At 39.8% G+C, this 15719-nt stretch overlaps 2 protein-coding genes across 2 annotated transcripts; both read right to left on the bottom strand.

Annotated features, from left to right (window-relative positions):
- Window positions 1-224: 224 nt before the first annotated feature.
- On the bottom strand, window positions 225-1223 carry LOC311591098 (vomeronasal type-1 receptor 4-like; the record flags this gene model as incomplete). Its single annotated transcript, XM_084770466.1, has 1 exon — window positions 225-1223. One exon carries the CDS (start codon window positions 1221-1223, stop codon window positions 225-227), a length of 999 nt encoding a protein of 332 aa, XP_084626592.1.
- A 12415-nt stretch (window positions 1224-13638) lies between these two features.
- Window positions 13639-14571, bottom strand: LOC311591257 (vomeronasal type-1 receptor 4-like; the record flags this gene model as incomplete). The annotated part of the gene is made up of 1 exon (XM_084770695.1): window positions 13639-14571. One exon carries the CDS (start codon window positions 14569-14571, stop codon window positions 13639-13641), a length of 933 nt encoding a protein of 310 aa, XP_084626821.1.
- Window positions 14572-15719: the final 1148 nt, after the last annotated feature.

Here is a 15719-nt window from a genome sequence, read left to right as displayed (position 1 = left end):
ATCAAGAAATAACATTGTCTAAAGTACTTAAAATATATCTATTTTGCCCAATATATCACAATTTGAGTAGGTAATAAAAGTTAAAATGATCAAAGTTATGTACATGGAGTGGTATTCAAGAAAAAGGTAACTACTTGAATTTTAATAGCATATGTATTGAATTATAATTAAGTCATATCAGGTATTCAAAGTCCACATTCAAATTCTTTATCCCGTGATCATCATTAAGACAGTGTTTTAATGATGAGAAAGTGTGGGCTTTGGTTCAACCATGGAGTGCGGAGTGCACTTTGAAAACAGGTCATTCTCAATACAGAAAGGGAAGAAGCAAATTTCAAAATAATTTTATTATTCTTCATTAGTAAGAAAGGGCAGATGGTTGGGTAACACGTTGTAAAAATTGCATTAATTTCCTCTAATCTTGGAATTTTCATTTGTGTATAAAAACTGTAAAGGGTGATGGAGTTGTTCAACCAATAAATGAACACAAAGCAGCTCACCAGAGACAGGATGCTGCGAGTGGCTTTGTGTTCAGGAGAGGGCAGGGAGGAGAGGCTTGGGCTGTGGAGATGCTGGGCTCTCTTGTGATGTCTGTAGAGAAAAGTCAGCATGTAGAGGCTGGTCCACATCATGATGGCCACAAAGAGGAGATCGTGAATGAGTATGATACTCAAAAATGACCCTGAATTATGGTTCCCAAACTGTCTGTTTTGACAATAATGATGCACATATCCATTGCCAGCTTGTGTACAGTTGGTTTTGGCTATTACCATTTGAATCATATATGCATAGATGCTCAGGTTAATGAGCCAAGAGCAAAATAAGGAAAGAAAAGTCCATGTAGAGATTTTAGGCTTAAGCCATTTTGCCCACTTAGAATTTATGGGAGTGATGGTGATGACTTGAAACGTACTTACAATAGAGGTGGTGCAGATGGACAGACCCCGGGTGACTCTGGCTACAAACAAAACTGCCTTACAACCGACATCATCCAGAAAGCTGGGTACTCCAAAGCATGACATGATAGCTGGTATTAACATGAATATGACCATCAGCATATTAACTATTGTCAGGTGCATGAAAACCAAATCTATCAACTTCTTAAAATGAGGCCTAAGGAAGAAACTGTGTATGTACAAAACGAACAACGATGAGTTCCCTATGAGACCAACACATAACTGGGATATGAGAAAGATCCCCAAGGTGGTGTCACTTGAAAGCATGGTGTTAAGCGTGTCAGGCGTGTTTGTTCTAGAGTGACAAATAAATGGAGTGTGTTATAAAACTATTCTTAAAACGGCGTTGATGGGAAAAATATAGTGATCTGGAGGAGAGAGAGGCGATGAAATCTCTCTGTCTCTGTCTCTGTCTCTCTCTCCCCGTTTCTTCCTTCCCACCTTCCTTTCTTTTCTTTTTGGTTTTCTGAGACAGGGTCTCTCTGTGTAGCCCTGGATGGAACTCACTCTGTGGTTCAGGCTGTCCTGGACCTCACAGAGATCCACCTACCTCTGCCTCCCATTGGCTGCGAGTGAAATGTGTGCTACCACCGCCTGGAGCACTGTCCAACTCCTCTCAGTGTTAGGTCCAGAGCTAACTCTTTAGCAGCTGCATTCCTGGGTTTCTTGACCCTCTTAGAGGATAGAATAAAGTGTTGGAAGGCAGGCTGAACTCTTCCCAATACCTTGAATTCTGTAACGTTAGGCCGAAGCATAGGTTGACCTATGGGAGAGCAAAATTTGCATGTTATGAAGACTTAAAAATGATTTATTTTATCTATACAGGTGTTCACCCTGAAAGACTGTGTACTATATGCATGCCTCAGGAATGAATTCCTGGTACTCTGGAAGAGCAGCCAATTTTTTTTTTAAACCATTGGATCATTTCTCTGGTCCTAATGAATTTTTGTTGATCAGCCAATATTTTTCCTTTAACCTAGGCATTAATGTTTTCATGTTTATAACAACATTTGTTTCTGTCACATAAAGTGCAACCTGTGTACTTGAACCTTAGCGTTCTGGCTGTCCTATGTGTTTGTCAGCTTAGTCGTGACTAAATGCTTAGACTGTCTTTGCCTCCCATTGCTGTCTACAGATTAACCAGCAATGTTCTGAGGCGTTTCATTTTGCTTATTTATTCATTTATTTTGCCGACATATGGAACTGAGCCGCGTGTTGGTGCAGAACACAAAGGCAAGAGTGAGACTACCTACCTCACAGTGTGGGGCACATGTTCAAAAAACTTGTCGTCTGTGACACATCGTAAGCAGATCAGTCAGCATGATTCTGCCGGATAAACCGACTCTAGCAACGTTTTCTGTATCTTGTCCCATGCAGCGTCTGAAGTGTATTCCCATGTGAGGGGTCTTTTGTGTTTGTGCTACAGAAGCAGAGTTCTCAGGCCCACAGCTGCACAGACAACGACAATGACGCGAGATTCGTGAAGTTTGACCTTGAATTTCACAACATTCTTCTGCCACTTGGGGGGAGTTTTACTGTCTGTTGACTTTAGACTCGTGTCTCCACTAATCTGCTTACTTCTGTCACCTGGAACACAAATCTCTATTCCTTGAACTTTCCCCAGTATTTCAGTCTGAGTTCTCTTTATGCACCATAAATTTCTACCTTGACAGTCAAGTTATTTTAGTACCAGAAGTCAACATTCAAATCACTGAAGGAATTTTCCCATCCTGAGGTATTGTTCTTCCAGCATCCCAATTATTCCTCAGATCAGTTATTTTTCAATTTCTGTCTCACGACTTGTCCCTGTGTGCCCTTGTTTTATTTTCTGTAGCTACACAGCACCCACTACCTTCTAAGCGTTGAAAAGCCATCATGCTGTCTTCACTGGGCCCTATATAGTCTTTTTCAGGCTCACATTTATATCTTTAGCATCACTCACATGCTCCCAAGTGCTACCCTAGATTGATAGCCACCCTCTTCACTCACTATTCACTAGAAAGTTGTTTTTCCCTCATCTTTTCTCCTTGCTCTGCATCTACCCTTGGATGCCCAAACTTTTCATGCTTTTGTCACCCAGCATGATCCTAAAAGTTTCCTTCAGTAGCTATGCCATTAGTATATTTACCTGCAAAAACAAAAGTGAGAGGTCTTATATGAAATACCAGGCTGTCATCTGAACATCAATGGAACAGACTTACACTGTGACGAACACAGGAAGATGCTATCGATATACCATGGGTCCACAAGAGATTATCACGCTCTCTCTGTAATTCAAGGTAATGAACTTTAGATAAGGATGAACAGACATATTGTAAGAAAAAGAGGTTGTGTTTATCCAGAGCCTGCAAAAGGTGATGAATTTCAAATAAACATTGTCATCTTTAGTTGTATACCTGTGTGAAGTCCTCAAGACTAAAGAAAGTTACAATAAAGTTTAAACCATAACAAAGATACAGATACATTCTAAAAACAGAGCAAGGAGCTATCCAGTTGTATGAACATACATGTAAATAATTGAAAATAACAATGATAATTTTAATTCAATCACATTCACAGTCCACAAAATACAGATGACACATATTATTTGAGACAGGGTATTTGAATTTTACTGAAATCAAAAATAGAAATGTTATTTTTTTTAATGAATGAATTTGTTAACCTGTTGGTGTAGATGAGAAAGAATGAAAGAAAATTCACGTTCTAGTTAGGTGCTAAATGATTCACTATTTTACACCAATGCAAATCCATCAGTACAATCAGGAGGAAAAAGGTCCCTTGTGAAAATGAGGGTCAGCACACAGATGGAATGTCACAATGAACATCAGAAACCGTGCTTTGTGGTAGTCTTTACCACATTGCATACACTATGTGAGAGTCAACTCTAATGAAGATTAAAAAAGATTCAAAATAAAAAGGAAATGGAGGAACAATTGACACCAACAGGGAAATTTTGCCTTAACTAAGTTATATTTGACAAAAGAAATGTTCAGGGAACATGACCTTTTCATGTAATCAACCATGTTTCCGTAGCAACACAGAATGTAAATTTTAAATTGAAAATACATACAATAGTATTTATATATAATCAAGCTTATGAATCTATAGGAGATCCTGGTGTGCTGGTGCATGCTTTTAATCCCAGCATTCAAGGAGGCAAAGGTCGGTAGTTCTCTCTGAGTTTGAAGCCAGTCTGGTCTATAAAGTGATTGCAGCATAGCCAAGGCTACAGAGAGAAACTCTGTCTTGGAAAACCAAACCAACCAACCAACCAAACAAAACAACACCACCAACAACAAAAACAACCCACAAAATTATTGGAGATGGTTTTTTTTAGTTTTAGTTTTGTTTTTTTGCTTTTTTGTTTTGAGACAGAGTCTCACTATGTATGCAGCTCTAGCTATCCTGGAACTAACCATGAGGACCAGGCTGGCCTCGAACTCACAGACATATTCCTTCCTTCACCTGCCAAGTGCTAGACGTGATGGCATGTCCCACCATAGCCACCTTAATGGGAAATATTAATAAAGTGTTTTTGCTCTTAACCAGGTCAAGGGATAAAAGAGAAAATGGGATATAGAAAACTGAGCCAGTGAACTGATTCCACAGTGTAACAAAACTGCATAGTCAAGGTAAAGCAGCAGTTGTTTGGCATCAGGCACATATGAATTAAAAACTAAATGTGGCCACGTCCCCTGGAGGGGGAGACCTGGTGGCACTCAGAGGAAGGATAGCAGGCTACCAAGAAGAGACTTGATATCCTATGAGCATATACAGGGGGAAGAGGTCCCCCTCAGTCACAGTCATAGGGGAGGGGAGTAAGGGGAAAATGGGAGGGAGGGAGGAATGGGAGGATACAAGGGATGGGATAACCATTGAGATGTAATATGAGTAAATTAATAAAATTAAAAAAATTGGTATATATGTGTTATGTACCCAAATCAAACATTTATTATGTGTTATTACACATAATAAAGTTATTTTAAAACAAATTCTGTATTATATAATCTTACTTTTCATAAAACATGAAAGCAAAATTGAATATGACTATAATCAATGTGATTTTCCTTTTTACATAAGGCATTAAATTGGCCGATATTTGCTACTGAAGGAAAAAAAACACAAAAAACAAAAAACTAAATGCCACCATATAACCAATATTTAACAAAAGATGATCAGTGGTTTAGTTTGGTTTTAGACAAAATTTTATGTCCATCATGTTGTGTTATAAAGAAACCTAGCAGGGCTGGAGAGATGACTCAGAGTAAAGTGCTTGTCATGGGAGCATTAGAAAGTGAGTAGAGATACCCAGCACCAATAGAGAGGTTAAGTGTGGTAAGCTGGGCATGGTGGTGACAGCTGGATCCCAGCAGCTCAGTGACCAGCTAGTCTACATAGCTGATGTACGTAGGTTGAATGAGAGATTCTGTTTCCAAAAAAGAAAAAAAAAAGGAAGACACAGAGGAAGACACATGATGCCAGTGTCTATCCTGTACACACATATGAACAATTCTGCATAGACCTCACACAAAAGGTGAAAAATAACCCCTCTTGATTCCCAACATGTTAACAGTAAATGCACGCAGGGCATGGTGGCACATGCCTTCAGTGACAGAGGGATGTGGATCACTGTGAATTCGAGGCCAGCATGATCTACAAAGGGAGTCCAGGATAGCCAAGACTACACAGAGATACCCTGTCTTGAAAACCCAAAACCAAAACCAAACCAAACCAAACCAAAAAGCTTATCTTGGCAACCCCATAATGAAAAAAACCCAATACATTATGTAACTGACCTGCAGTGTGTCCTCTGTAGAAATATGTGTGTAAAATGAGTCAGAGTAGTGAGAAAGTGATGCCATTATGTTTAAAAGGAAATTAAAAATAAAATTTAAAACAAAGGAGCTGAATAGATAAAAGTTGAACAATAGCAAACAACAGAAATATACAGTATAAGTAAAACCCAGACCACACTTGCTGAGAATACACTAAGCCCCTGCTGTGACTCTGTGCTGTTGTCCAGGAGGAAAGACACAGCACCAGGATTAAGTGTTGCACACAGCATCTGGGAAACTCCAAACACTTCTTAAAAGATTACATTATGACTACCAAAGCCAATATGGGCTTTAAGAGCAATGAGGAAAATTCTACCAGTTGTAACATCCCTCAAAAGACATTAGAATTGTAAAAAGCCATAGAAGGGCATCGCTCTCTGCAGATCGAATCGCTGACTAGATCAGATGTCAAAGTATTAACAAAGGAAACAAAAAGTGGGCGTGAGATGCTCAGTGGTTAAGCGCACTGGCTGAGTTTCCAAAGAGCCTGGGTGGATTCCCATCACCACACGGATGCTCACACTTGTCTGTGACCCAATCTCCAGGAGATCTGACAGCTTGTGCTGGTTTCCTTGGGCACCGTGGTTCACAGGCATACAAAATACATTCATGAAGACCAGGAGAACTATTGTCCAGAAAAGTAAGTAAAGGAGATATCGCTAAACTGACAGGAAAATAAATCTGAAAAACAAAACAAAAAGCCCCAAAGTGGAAGGTAGGCTAGTGGAAGGCACAGAGGTAGTGTAAGTGGCGTGGGAGCCTAGGGGAGGAGAGAGAAACAGGGGAAAGGTTGCCGTACCTCCCGCTCACTCTGAGTGTTGAGTGCTGAGAAGGCTTATTCAGGGCAGTGGAAATCCCACAGACACGAAGCATCACAGGCTCGAAGTGTCTTGGAAAGGCTGCCTAGCGGGAGCCGTGAGGAAATAAGGGACAGGGTAAGAGGACTCTTCATCCCAACGGGCATGGACCAGCTTGTCCACCTAGGGCACCAATGACCTTGTTTACTGTGCGTCATTTTCAATCACTCCAAGGAAAACCTCACTGTCTCAGACACAAGGTGGATCTCACAGGAATTGATTAAGCCAACTAAATAAGAGTTCAGCGTCTGTCAGAACATGTGCATCTTCCCAAGCTGAAGTAGATCATAAAGGAAACTTTGTAGTCTAGGAAGTCACTACAAGTTTTCGATTAGATGTGGATGTAATTAGAGCCATTAGTATCTGATGCTGTAAAGTTCTAATTTTCCCTGTTGATTTCTCCAGTGACTCAGTGCACACTGGAAGTTATATTGTTCAATATTCAGGTCTTTTGCAATCTCTCTTGCTACTTGTTCCTAGTTTTATTATAGTACTATCTGATACGGTACAGTAACCACACTGGTTCTTTTGTCTTTCTTTGAATAATAATAATAATTATAGTAATAGTAATAATAGTAGTTATTATTATTATTATTATTAACGGTTTAAATATTTCCAGTTTGTAATCTGTGTACCACGTGCATGCAGTGCTCAAGGAGGCAGACGATATTGGCTCGCCTGGAGTTGGAGTTACAGATAGTTGTGAGCCACCATGCAGGTCCAGATAAAGGATTAAACCTGGATCCTCTGCAGAGCAGCTAGTGTTGTTAACCACTGGGCCATCTCTCCAGGCCCCTCATCTCTAATGTTACTAATTTGTATCTTCTATCTCCATCTTTTCATTACTTTAGCAAAGAGCTGGTCAAATTTCTTGTTGATTGGCCTCAAAGAACTGAGTCTTCTTTTCATTAAGTTTTTTGTGTGTGTTTTGTTGTTTCTAGTTTATTGTTTCAGCTGTGAGTGATTACTTCTGGCTGTGTTCTCCTTCTGGGCGTTATTTCTTTTTGTTGCTTTAGAACTTTCAGGTATGGCCCTAAATTACTAGCAGGAGATGTCTCTTTCTTTCTTTCTTTCTTTCTTTCTTTCTTTCTTTCTTTCTTTCTTTCTTGTCTCTGATTCTCTTATGTAGGCATTTAGTATAATGAACTTGCTTCTTAGAACTGCCTTCATTGTATGCTAAAAGGTTGCGTATGCCGTGTATTCATCTTCATTCAATTGTGAACCATTTTAAATGTCCTTCTTTTTATTTTTTTAGAGATTTATTTATTTATTATGTATACAGCATTCTGCCTGCTGGCCAGAAAAATGGTTGTGAGGCACCATGTGGTTGCTGGGAATTGAACTCATGACCTTTGGAAGAGCAGTCACTGCTCTAACCTCTGCACCATCTCTCCAGCCCATTACATTTCTTTCTTGATTCATGTCTTAACTGTTTTCATAGGGTTGCTCAGGGTTTGTTTTTGTTTTTTGATACAAACTCCCTTTACCTAGTTCTGGCCGTCCTGGAACCAGGCTGGCCTTGAACTTATAGAGAGCATCCTGCTTCTGCCTTCTGAGTTCTGGAAATAAAGGTTTGTACCACCATGGCTTGATCCTAATTTCCATAACTTTGCATAGTTTCTGATGTTTATTGTTGTTGATATCCAGATTTAATCTATGGTAGTCAGATAGGATGCATCACTTTATTCTACTGTTCTTTAAAATGGATTTATTTATTTATTTATTTATTTATTTATTTATTTATTTATTTATATAATATTCTGCTCACATGTGTGCCTGCAGGCCAGAAGAGGGCACCAGATCTCACGGTAGTTGGTTGTGACCCACCATGTGGTTGCTGAGAATTAAACTCAGGACCTCTGGAAGCAGTCAGTGCTCTTAACCTCTGAGCCATCTCTTCAGGCCCTTATTTTAATTTTCTTATATCTGTTGTTGAGACTTGCTTTGTGTCCAAGCATGCAGCAAACTTTGGATTATGTTCCCTGAGCTGCTGAGAAGAAGGCATTTTCTTCAGTGTTTGGGTCAAATGTTCTGTAGATATCTGCTGGTTCCATTTTATTTACAACATTTCTTAACTCCATTATTTGTCGTTTTTGCTTTTGTCCAGGTGACCTGTATATTGATGAGAGTGGGGTACTGAAGTCACCTACTGCTACAGTATGAGAGTCAATATGTGATTTAAGCTGTGGTAGTGTTTCTTTTATGAACTTGGGCGCCTTTGTATTTGGTATATACATGTTTAGAATTGCAATATCCACTTGGTGGATTTTTTTATGAGTAATGATATTAGAGAAAAGCCCACTATGAAAATGGATTAGTGTCTGTTATAGGAGTATTTGTGGCTAACAGGTGAAGATGTTTGTAAATGCAATTAAGAGGGAGACATTAAAACTGGACTCTGAAGTAGGGATTTAAGTTGAAAGATGAAAGCAGAGTAATAGAAAACAACTGAGATTGAGACAAGAATTTAAAGTCAGTCCTGTGTACAGATAGCTTCAGGATTAAAGTGTTGGGGACAGTAGCTACAAAAGTGCAAATACTTGTTACAGTTTTACAATAACATATGTAGTAATTTTTGGATGTTTGAGTGAAAGGGAAAATTTGTCTGAGCCATAACTTCTATTGCAAGATTTTAGAATAATAGAAAGGTGTAAGTGCCTATTTTTGTCTCAGGTTCGAATCCTTGTCCTGAACCGATGCAAAAAGAAAGACACAAAAGGGGGAAATAGAAAAAATATTATGAATTTAGAAAAGACGATCAATAAAAACAAGAAAGATATGATTTATTTACCTTGAGAGAAAGATATGAGAACAAGAAATAGGAAGAAAAAAAATCAAAGTATAGACTGCGGAAAAGTCCAGGGTGAGGGTCTTTATACCTCCCTCTCGATCTGAGCGCTGAGTGCTGGGAGCCCTTTCTCAGGGCAGTGTGCATCTCACAGATGTGAAGTCTCCTGGGAAGGCTGTCTAGGAAGAGGCATGACTGAATCAAGGACAGGATGACACGTCTCTTCCTCCCAGTGGACATGGACCAGCTTGTCACCCACGGCATCAATGACCTTGTGCACTGTGCATCGCTTAGATTCACCCGGAGGAAAACATAACTCTTCCAGAGGCCACGTGAGTCTCAGATAACGTAGCATGTGAGGAGTGTAAAGCCTTTATCTGAAGATGTGCTTTTTCCCAAGATGAACTACACCAGAAAGTAAACTTTAGGACTGCAGAAGTCATGATAAGTTTTAAGAGAGTGGTGGCAATTATCACAGCTGTTAAGCCAAACTTTGAGCAGAGAGCAGAGCCACAGAGAACATTTGTGCAGGTCCACTGGAGACTGTTGTGCCTTCTGCTCTTAAACTGCATTTTAAGGTTGCATTGAAAACATGACCCCACTTTGGTGTTTTATTTTGACCACCTAGTAGATGGCTTTGTCATGCTTGTATCCTCTCTTCTGTTCAAGAATTTAGAGTTTTACGCTAAGATTGCTGTGTTGATAAAACAGACACTAGTTAATCTGTTTTCCAAATATCTGTAATTATACCCACAGACAAGTTCTGATTCAGGCCAGATAAGAGGAGCTTCTTATCAGAAGTCAGTGTTTAATTTGGAAATTCATAAGTATTCAAAGTGCTGAAAATAACTGGCTATTACGTCCAGACACCCAACCATGACACCCATTACATCCTCTTAAAGACATGGGGAGCTCTAGGAGGAGACGAACAAAAATTGTAAGATGGAGAGGGCAGTGTCATGAAATGCTGTCTCTTGGTTTTGACTCGGCCATGACAACCATCATCACTTCAGGGTGCTGCTCACTTATGCAGGACGGGCATAAAAAAAGAGAGCAAAGAAGGAAAAGTGGCCAGGTGTAGTGGGTTCCTTTAATCCCAGGCATCTCTCTGAGTTAGAAGCCAGCCTGATCTACATAGCAAGTTAAAGCCAGCTAATGCTGCATAGTGAGAGTCTGTTTAAAAAAATATAGTGTTGACTGGAAAAAAGGGTCAGTGGGTATGAGAGAAGGCAGTAGACAGTAGATAGACATGACTATGCTCTACAGAGATGAAAGACATAAAAATTACAAAATTACAAAAGCTTGCCGGGGTGAGGTACATCTTCGGTATAGAATTCAAATGTAAGATTATTCTCCAAACACATCATATATACTACCTACACTAATATGAGGTATTGAACCCATAGAATTCCACTATAATACAAAGCTTACTTCCAGTACCTTGAAAGTGATACTGCAGGCTGTTTAGGATAATTAAGTAATACAAGCTAGGGCTGGAGAGATGGCTCAGCGGTTGGGAGCACTGACTGATTTTTTTGACCAAGTGGCCATGATTATACAATGGAAAAAATATAGCATTTTCAACAAACAGTCCGGGCCTAACTGGAGGGAAAATAGTAGAAAAACGCAACTAGATCCATGTTTATCACCCTGCACAAAAGTAATGTACAGATGGATTAAAGATCTCAATGTAAAACCTGAAACATTAAATCTGTTAGAAGAAAAAGGGAAAAACCTTGAACTCATTGTCACAGGAGACAACTTCTTGACCAGAAAACCAACAGCCAGGCTCTAAGGTCAACAATTAATAAATTGGACCTCACGACACTGAAAAGCTTCTGTAAGGCAAAGAATACTGCCAACAGAACAAAATGACAGCCTACAGACTGGGAAAAGATTTTCAGCCACCCAATATCTGACAAAGGGCTAATATACAAAATATATAAGAGACTCATGAAATTAAACACCACCAAACAAAATAACCCAATTTAGAAATGGGGTTCTGAGCTAGATAGAGAATTTTCAACAGAGGAATATCAAATGTCTGAGAATCACTTAAACAAATGCTCAATGTCCTTAGTCATCAGGGAAATGCAAATCAAAATGACTCTGAGATTCAATCTCACACCTATCAGAATGGCTAAGGTGAAAACCTCAAGTGACAGCACACGTTGGTGAGGATGTGGAGGAAGGGAACACTCCTCCATTGCTGGTGGAGTCCAAATTTGTACCACCATTTGGGAATGAATCTAGAGCTATCTGAGAAGATTGGGAATAGTTCTTCCTCAAGACACAGCTATACAACTCCTGGGCACATACCCAGGTGATGCTTCACCATCCAACCAGGATATATGCTCAACTATGTTCATAGCAGTCTTATTTATAATAACCAGAACCTAGAAACCTAGATGTCACCCAACCAAAGAATGGATAAAGAAACTGTGCTATAATTACCCAATGGAATACTATTTAGCTACCAAGAGTAAGGAAATCTTGAAATACGTAGGCAAATGGATGGAACTAGAAATGATCATCCTGAGTGAGGTAACCCAGACCCAGAAAGACACTCATGGTATATAATTCCTTATAAGTGGATATTAGCCCAACATAGATGTCTTCTGAGAGGCTACACCCAGTGTGGACAGATGCTGGGACTCACTCTTACACTCTGGGTGGAACACTGAGGGTGGTATGGAAAATGGAGAATGGAAGAACCCATAGAGTTCAGGAGCTCCACAAAGATACCATCAAGTCTGTCAGATCTGGACTCAGGCGGGGGTCTACACAAACTGTTGCATCAATCGAGGACAATGCATGCAGTGAACCTAGACCCCTGTTCAGATATAGCCAATGGACAACTCATTCTCCACAGTTGTCGGGGGAGGAGGGACTGACTCTGACATGAACTCTGGTGCCCTCATTTGATCAATTCCCTCTGGTGGAGAGTCCCTGGAACACAGAGGAAGAAGAGGCAGGCTATCTGGATGAGACCTGATAGTCTGTGGTCATTTGGTGGGGGAAGAAGTCCCCTTCTTTCCGAGGTCTAGGGGAGGGGAATTGGGCAGAGGAGAGACTGAAGGTGGCAATGGGAAGATACAATTGAGGAGATAACAATTGGGATGCAATCTGAATAAATTATAATACATTGAAATTTAAAAAATCTTTCTGTCGCCATCCCATCATCTATTTTCCTTGAGCCTTAGGTGCAGCAGTTGTAGTGTTGACACTTCCATTGGGACTGGGCTTCCCTCCTCCGTATTTGGATTAGTTGTGCTTTTCTGTAATGGTCTCTAACTCTTGCAAAGAGGAGTTTCCTTGATGTAGAGTAAAGACTACACTTAAGGAGGCCTCAACCCTACACAAAGATCTATAGGCAACTAAGGAATGTGGAGAGCAAGAGAAATGCTTTACCCAGGGAAGATCACACCAATTGATCACAACTGCTTATTCCTCGCCAAATGATCCGCCATGAATATATCCATCCAATTAACATTATAAAGATTGAATAAGTAGTATTTATTTATTAGGAACCACTCCTCCATACAGAAGAATAATTAATTTAAAAAGAGGCCATGAAATTGAAAGAGAGCAAGAAGTTTATATGAGGTGGAGGGGCGGGATCATGAGGGAGGAACAGGAAGGATGCATACTGTAATTATATCAAAAATTGAAAATAAAAATAATTAAAACATACTAAAATCACAAAACATAATGGCTGACTCAAAGTCAGCTATGGTACAAGGACATCCATTGGATAACTGCCAGTTATACCACCAAAGAGCAACACCCACAGCAGTATTTGAGGTAGCTGACAGTTAAGAGTGTATAATTTATTTGTAAAATGGTTAGAAGGCATTCCTTAGAACAGAACACTTCATCAAAACATAAAGCTGCAAATAGTATTTATATTTTTGATTAGCAGTATTTTAATAGAGATAAACAAAGAAATAACATATGGTTCAAAGTGCTTATAATACATCCATTTTTCCCAAAGTGTTATAATTTCAGTGTGTAGTATATGTTACAAGTATCAAAATCACGGACTTGAGATTGAATTTTTGTAGTATTCAGATTGTCTGAATTATAACTAAAGACATAATAGGTATTCAAAGTCTACATTCAAATTCTTTATTTCATGGAAATCATTAAGAGAATGTTTTCATGATAGGAGTGGGGGTTTCAGTTTAGCCATGCAATGTACATTAAAAACAGGTCATTCTCAATATAGAAAAGGAAGAAGTGGATGTCAAAATAATTTTATTATTCTTCATTAGTAAGAAAGGGCAGATGGTTGGGTAACACGTTGCTAAAAATGCATTAATTGCCTCCAATCTTGCAAGTTTTATTTGTGTGTAAAAACCATAGAGGGTGATGGAATTGTTCAACCAATAAATGAACACAAAGCAGCTCACCAGAGACAGGATGCTGCGAGTGGCTTTGTGTTCAGGAGATGTCAGGGAGGAGAGGCTTGGGCTGTGGAGATGCTGGGCTCTCTTGCGATGTCTGTAGAGAAAAGTCAGCATGTAGAGGCTGGTCCACATCATGATGGCCACAAAGAGGAGATCGTGAATGAGTATGACACTCAAAAATGACCCTGAATTATGGTTCCCAAACCGTCTGTTTTGACAATAAGGATGCAAATATCCATTGCCTGCATGTGTACAGTTGGTTTTGGCTATCACCATTTGAATCATATATGCATAGATGCTCAAGTTAATGAGCCAGGAGCAAAATAAGGAAAGAAAAGTCCATGTAGAGAGTTTAGGCTTAAGCCATTTTGCCCACTTAGAATTTATGGGAGTGATGGTGATGACTTGAAACGTACTTACAATAGAGGTGGTGCAGATGGACAGACCCCGGGTGACTCTGGCTACAAACAAAATTGCCTTACAACCAACATCATCCATAAAGTTGGGTACTCCAAAGCATGACATGATATGTGATTTTAACATGAATATGACCATCAGCATGTTAACTATTGTCAGGTGCATGAAAACCAAATCTATCAACTTCTTAAAATGAGGCCTAAGGAAGAAACTGTGTATGTACAAAACGAACAGTGATGAGTTCCCTATGAGACCAACACATAACTGGGATATGAGAAAGATCCCCAAGGTGGTGTCACTTGAAAGCATGGTGTTCAGCGTGTCAGGCGTGTTTGTTCTAGAGTGACAAATAAATGGAGTGTGTTATAAAACTATTCTTAAAACGGCATTGATGGGAAAAAATATAGTAATCAGGAGGAGAGAGAGGCGATGAAATCTCTCTGTCTCTGTCTCTGTCTCTCTCTCCCTGTTTCTTCTTTCCCACCTTCCTTTCTTTTCTTTTTGGTTTTCTGAGACAGGGTCTCTCTGTGTAGCCCTGGATGGAACTCACTCTGTAGATCAGGCTGTCCTGGAACTCACAGAGATCCACCTACCTCTGCCTCCCATTGGCTGTGAGTGAAATGTGTGCTCCCACCGCCTGGAGCAATGTCCAACTCCTCTCAGTGTTAGGTCCAGAGCTGACGCTTTAGCAGCTGCATTTCTGGGTTTCTTGACTCTCTTAGAGGATAGAATAAAGTGTTGGAAGGCAGGCTGAACTCTCCCCAACACCCTGAATTCTGTAACGTTAGGCCGAAGCACAGGATGACCTATGGGAGAGCAAAATTTGCACGTTATGAAGACTTAAAAATGATTTATTTTATCTATACATGTGTTCTGCCTGCATGTCTGTGTACTATATGCATGCCTCAGGAATGAATTCCTGTTACTCTGGAAGAGCAGCCAATGGTTTTTTTTTTAACCGTTGAATCATTTCTCTGGTCCGAAGGAATTTTTTCGATCAGCCAATATTTTTTCTTTAACCTAGGTATTAATGTTTTCATGTTTATAACAACATTTGTTTCTGTCACATAAAGTGCAACCTGTGTACTTGAACCTTAGTGTTCTGGCTGTCCTATGTGTTTGTGAGCTTAATCATGCCTAACTGCTTAGACTTTCTTTGCCTCCCCTTGCACTCTCCAGATTAACCAGCAATGTTCTGAAGCATTTCATTTTGTTTATTTATTCATTTATTTTGCTGACATACGGAACTGAACTGCATGTTGGAGCAGAACACAAAGGCAAGGGTGAGACTACATATCTCACAGTGTGGGGCACATGTTCAAAAAACTTGTCGTCTGTGACACATCGTAAGCAGATCAGTCAGCATGATTCTGCCGGATAAACCGACTCTAGCAACGTTTTCTGTATCTTGTCCCTGCAGCGTCTGAAGTGTGTTCCCACGTGAGGGGTCTTTTGTG

This window comes from Acomys minous (genome assembly GCF_964271855.1).
Source record: "Acomys minous genome assembly, chromosome: 20".
Classification (NCBI taxonomy): domain Eukaryota; kingdom Metazoa; phylum Chordata; class Mammalia; order Rodentia; family Muridae; genus Acomys; species Acomys minous.
The sequence above is the reverse complement of the archived record's forward strand: the minus strand, read 5'-3'. Positions and strand labels throughout refer to the sequence as shown.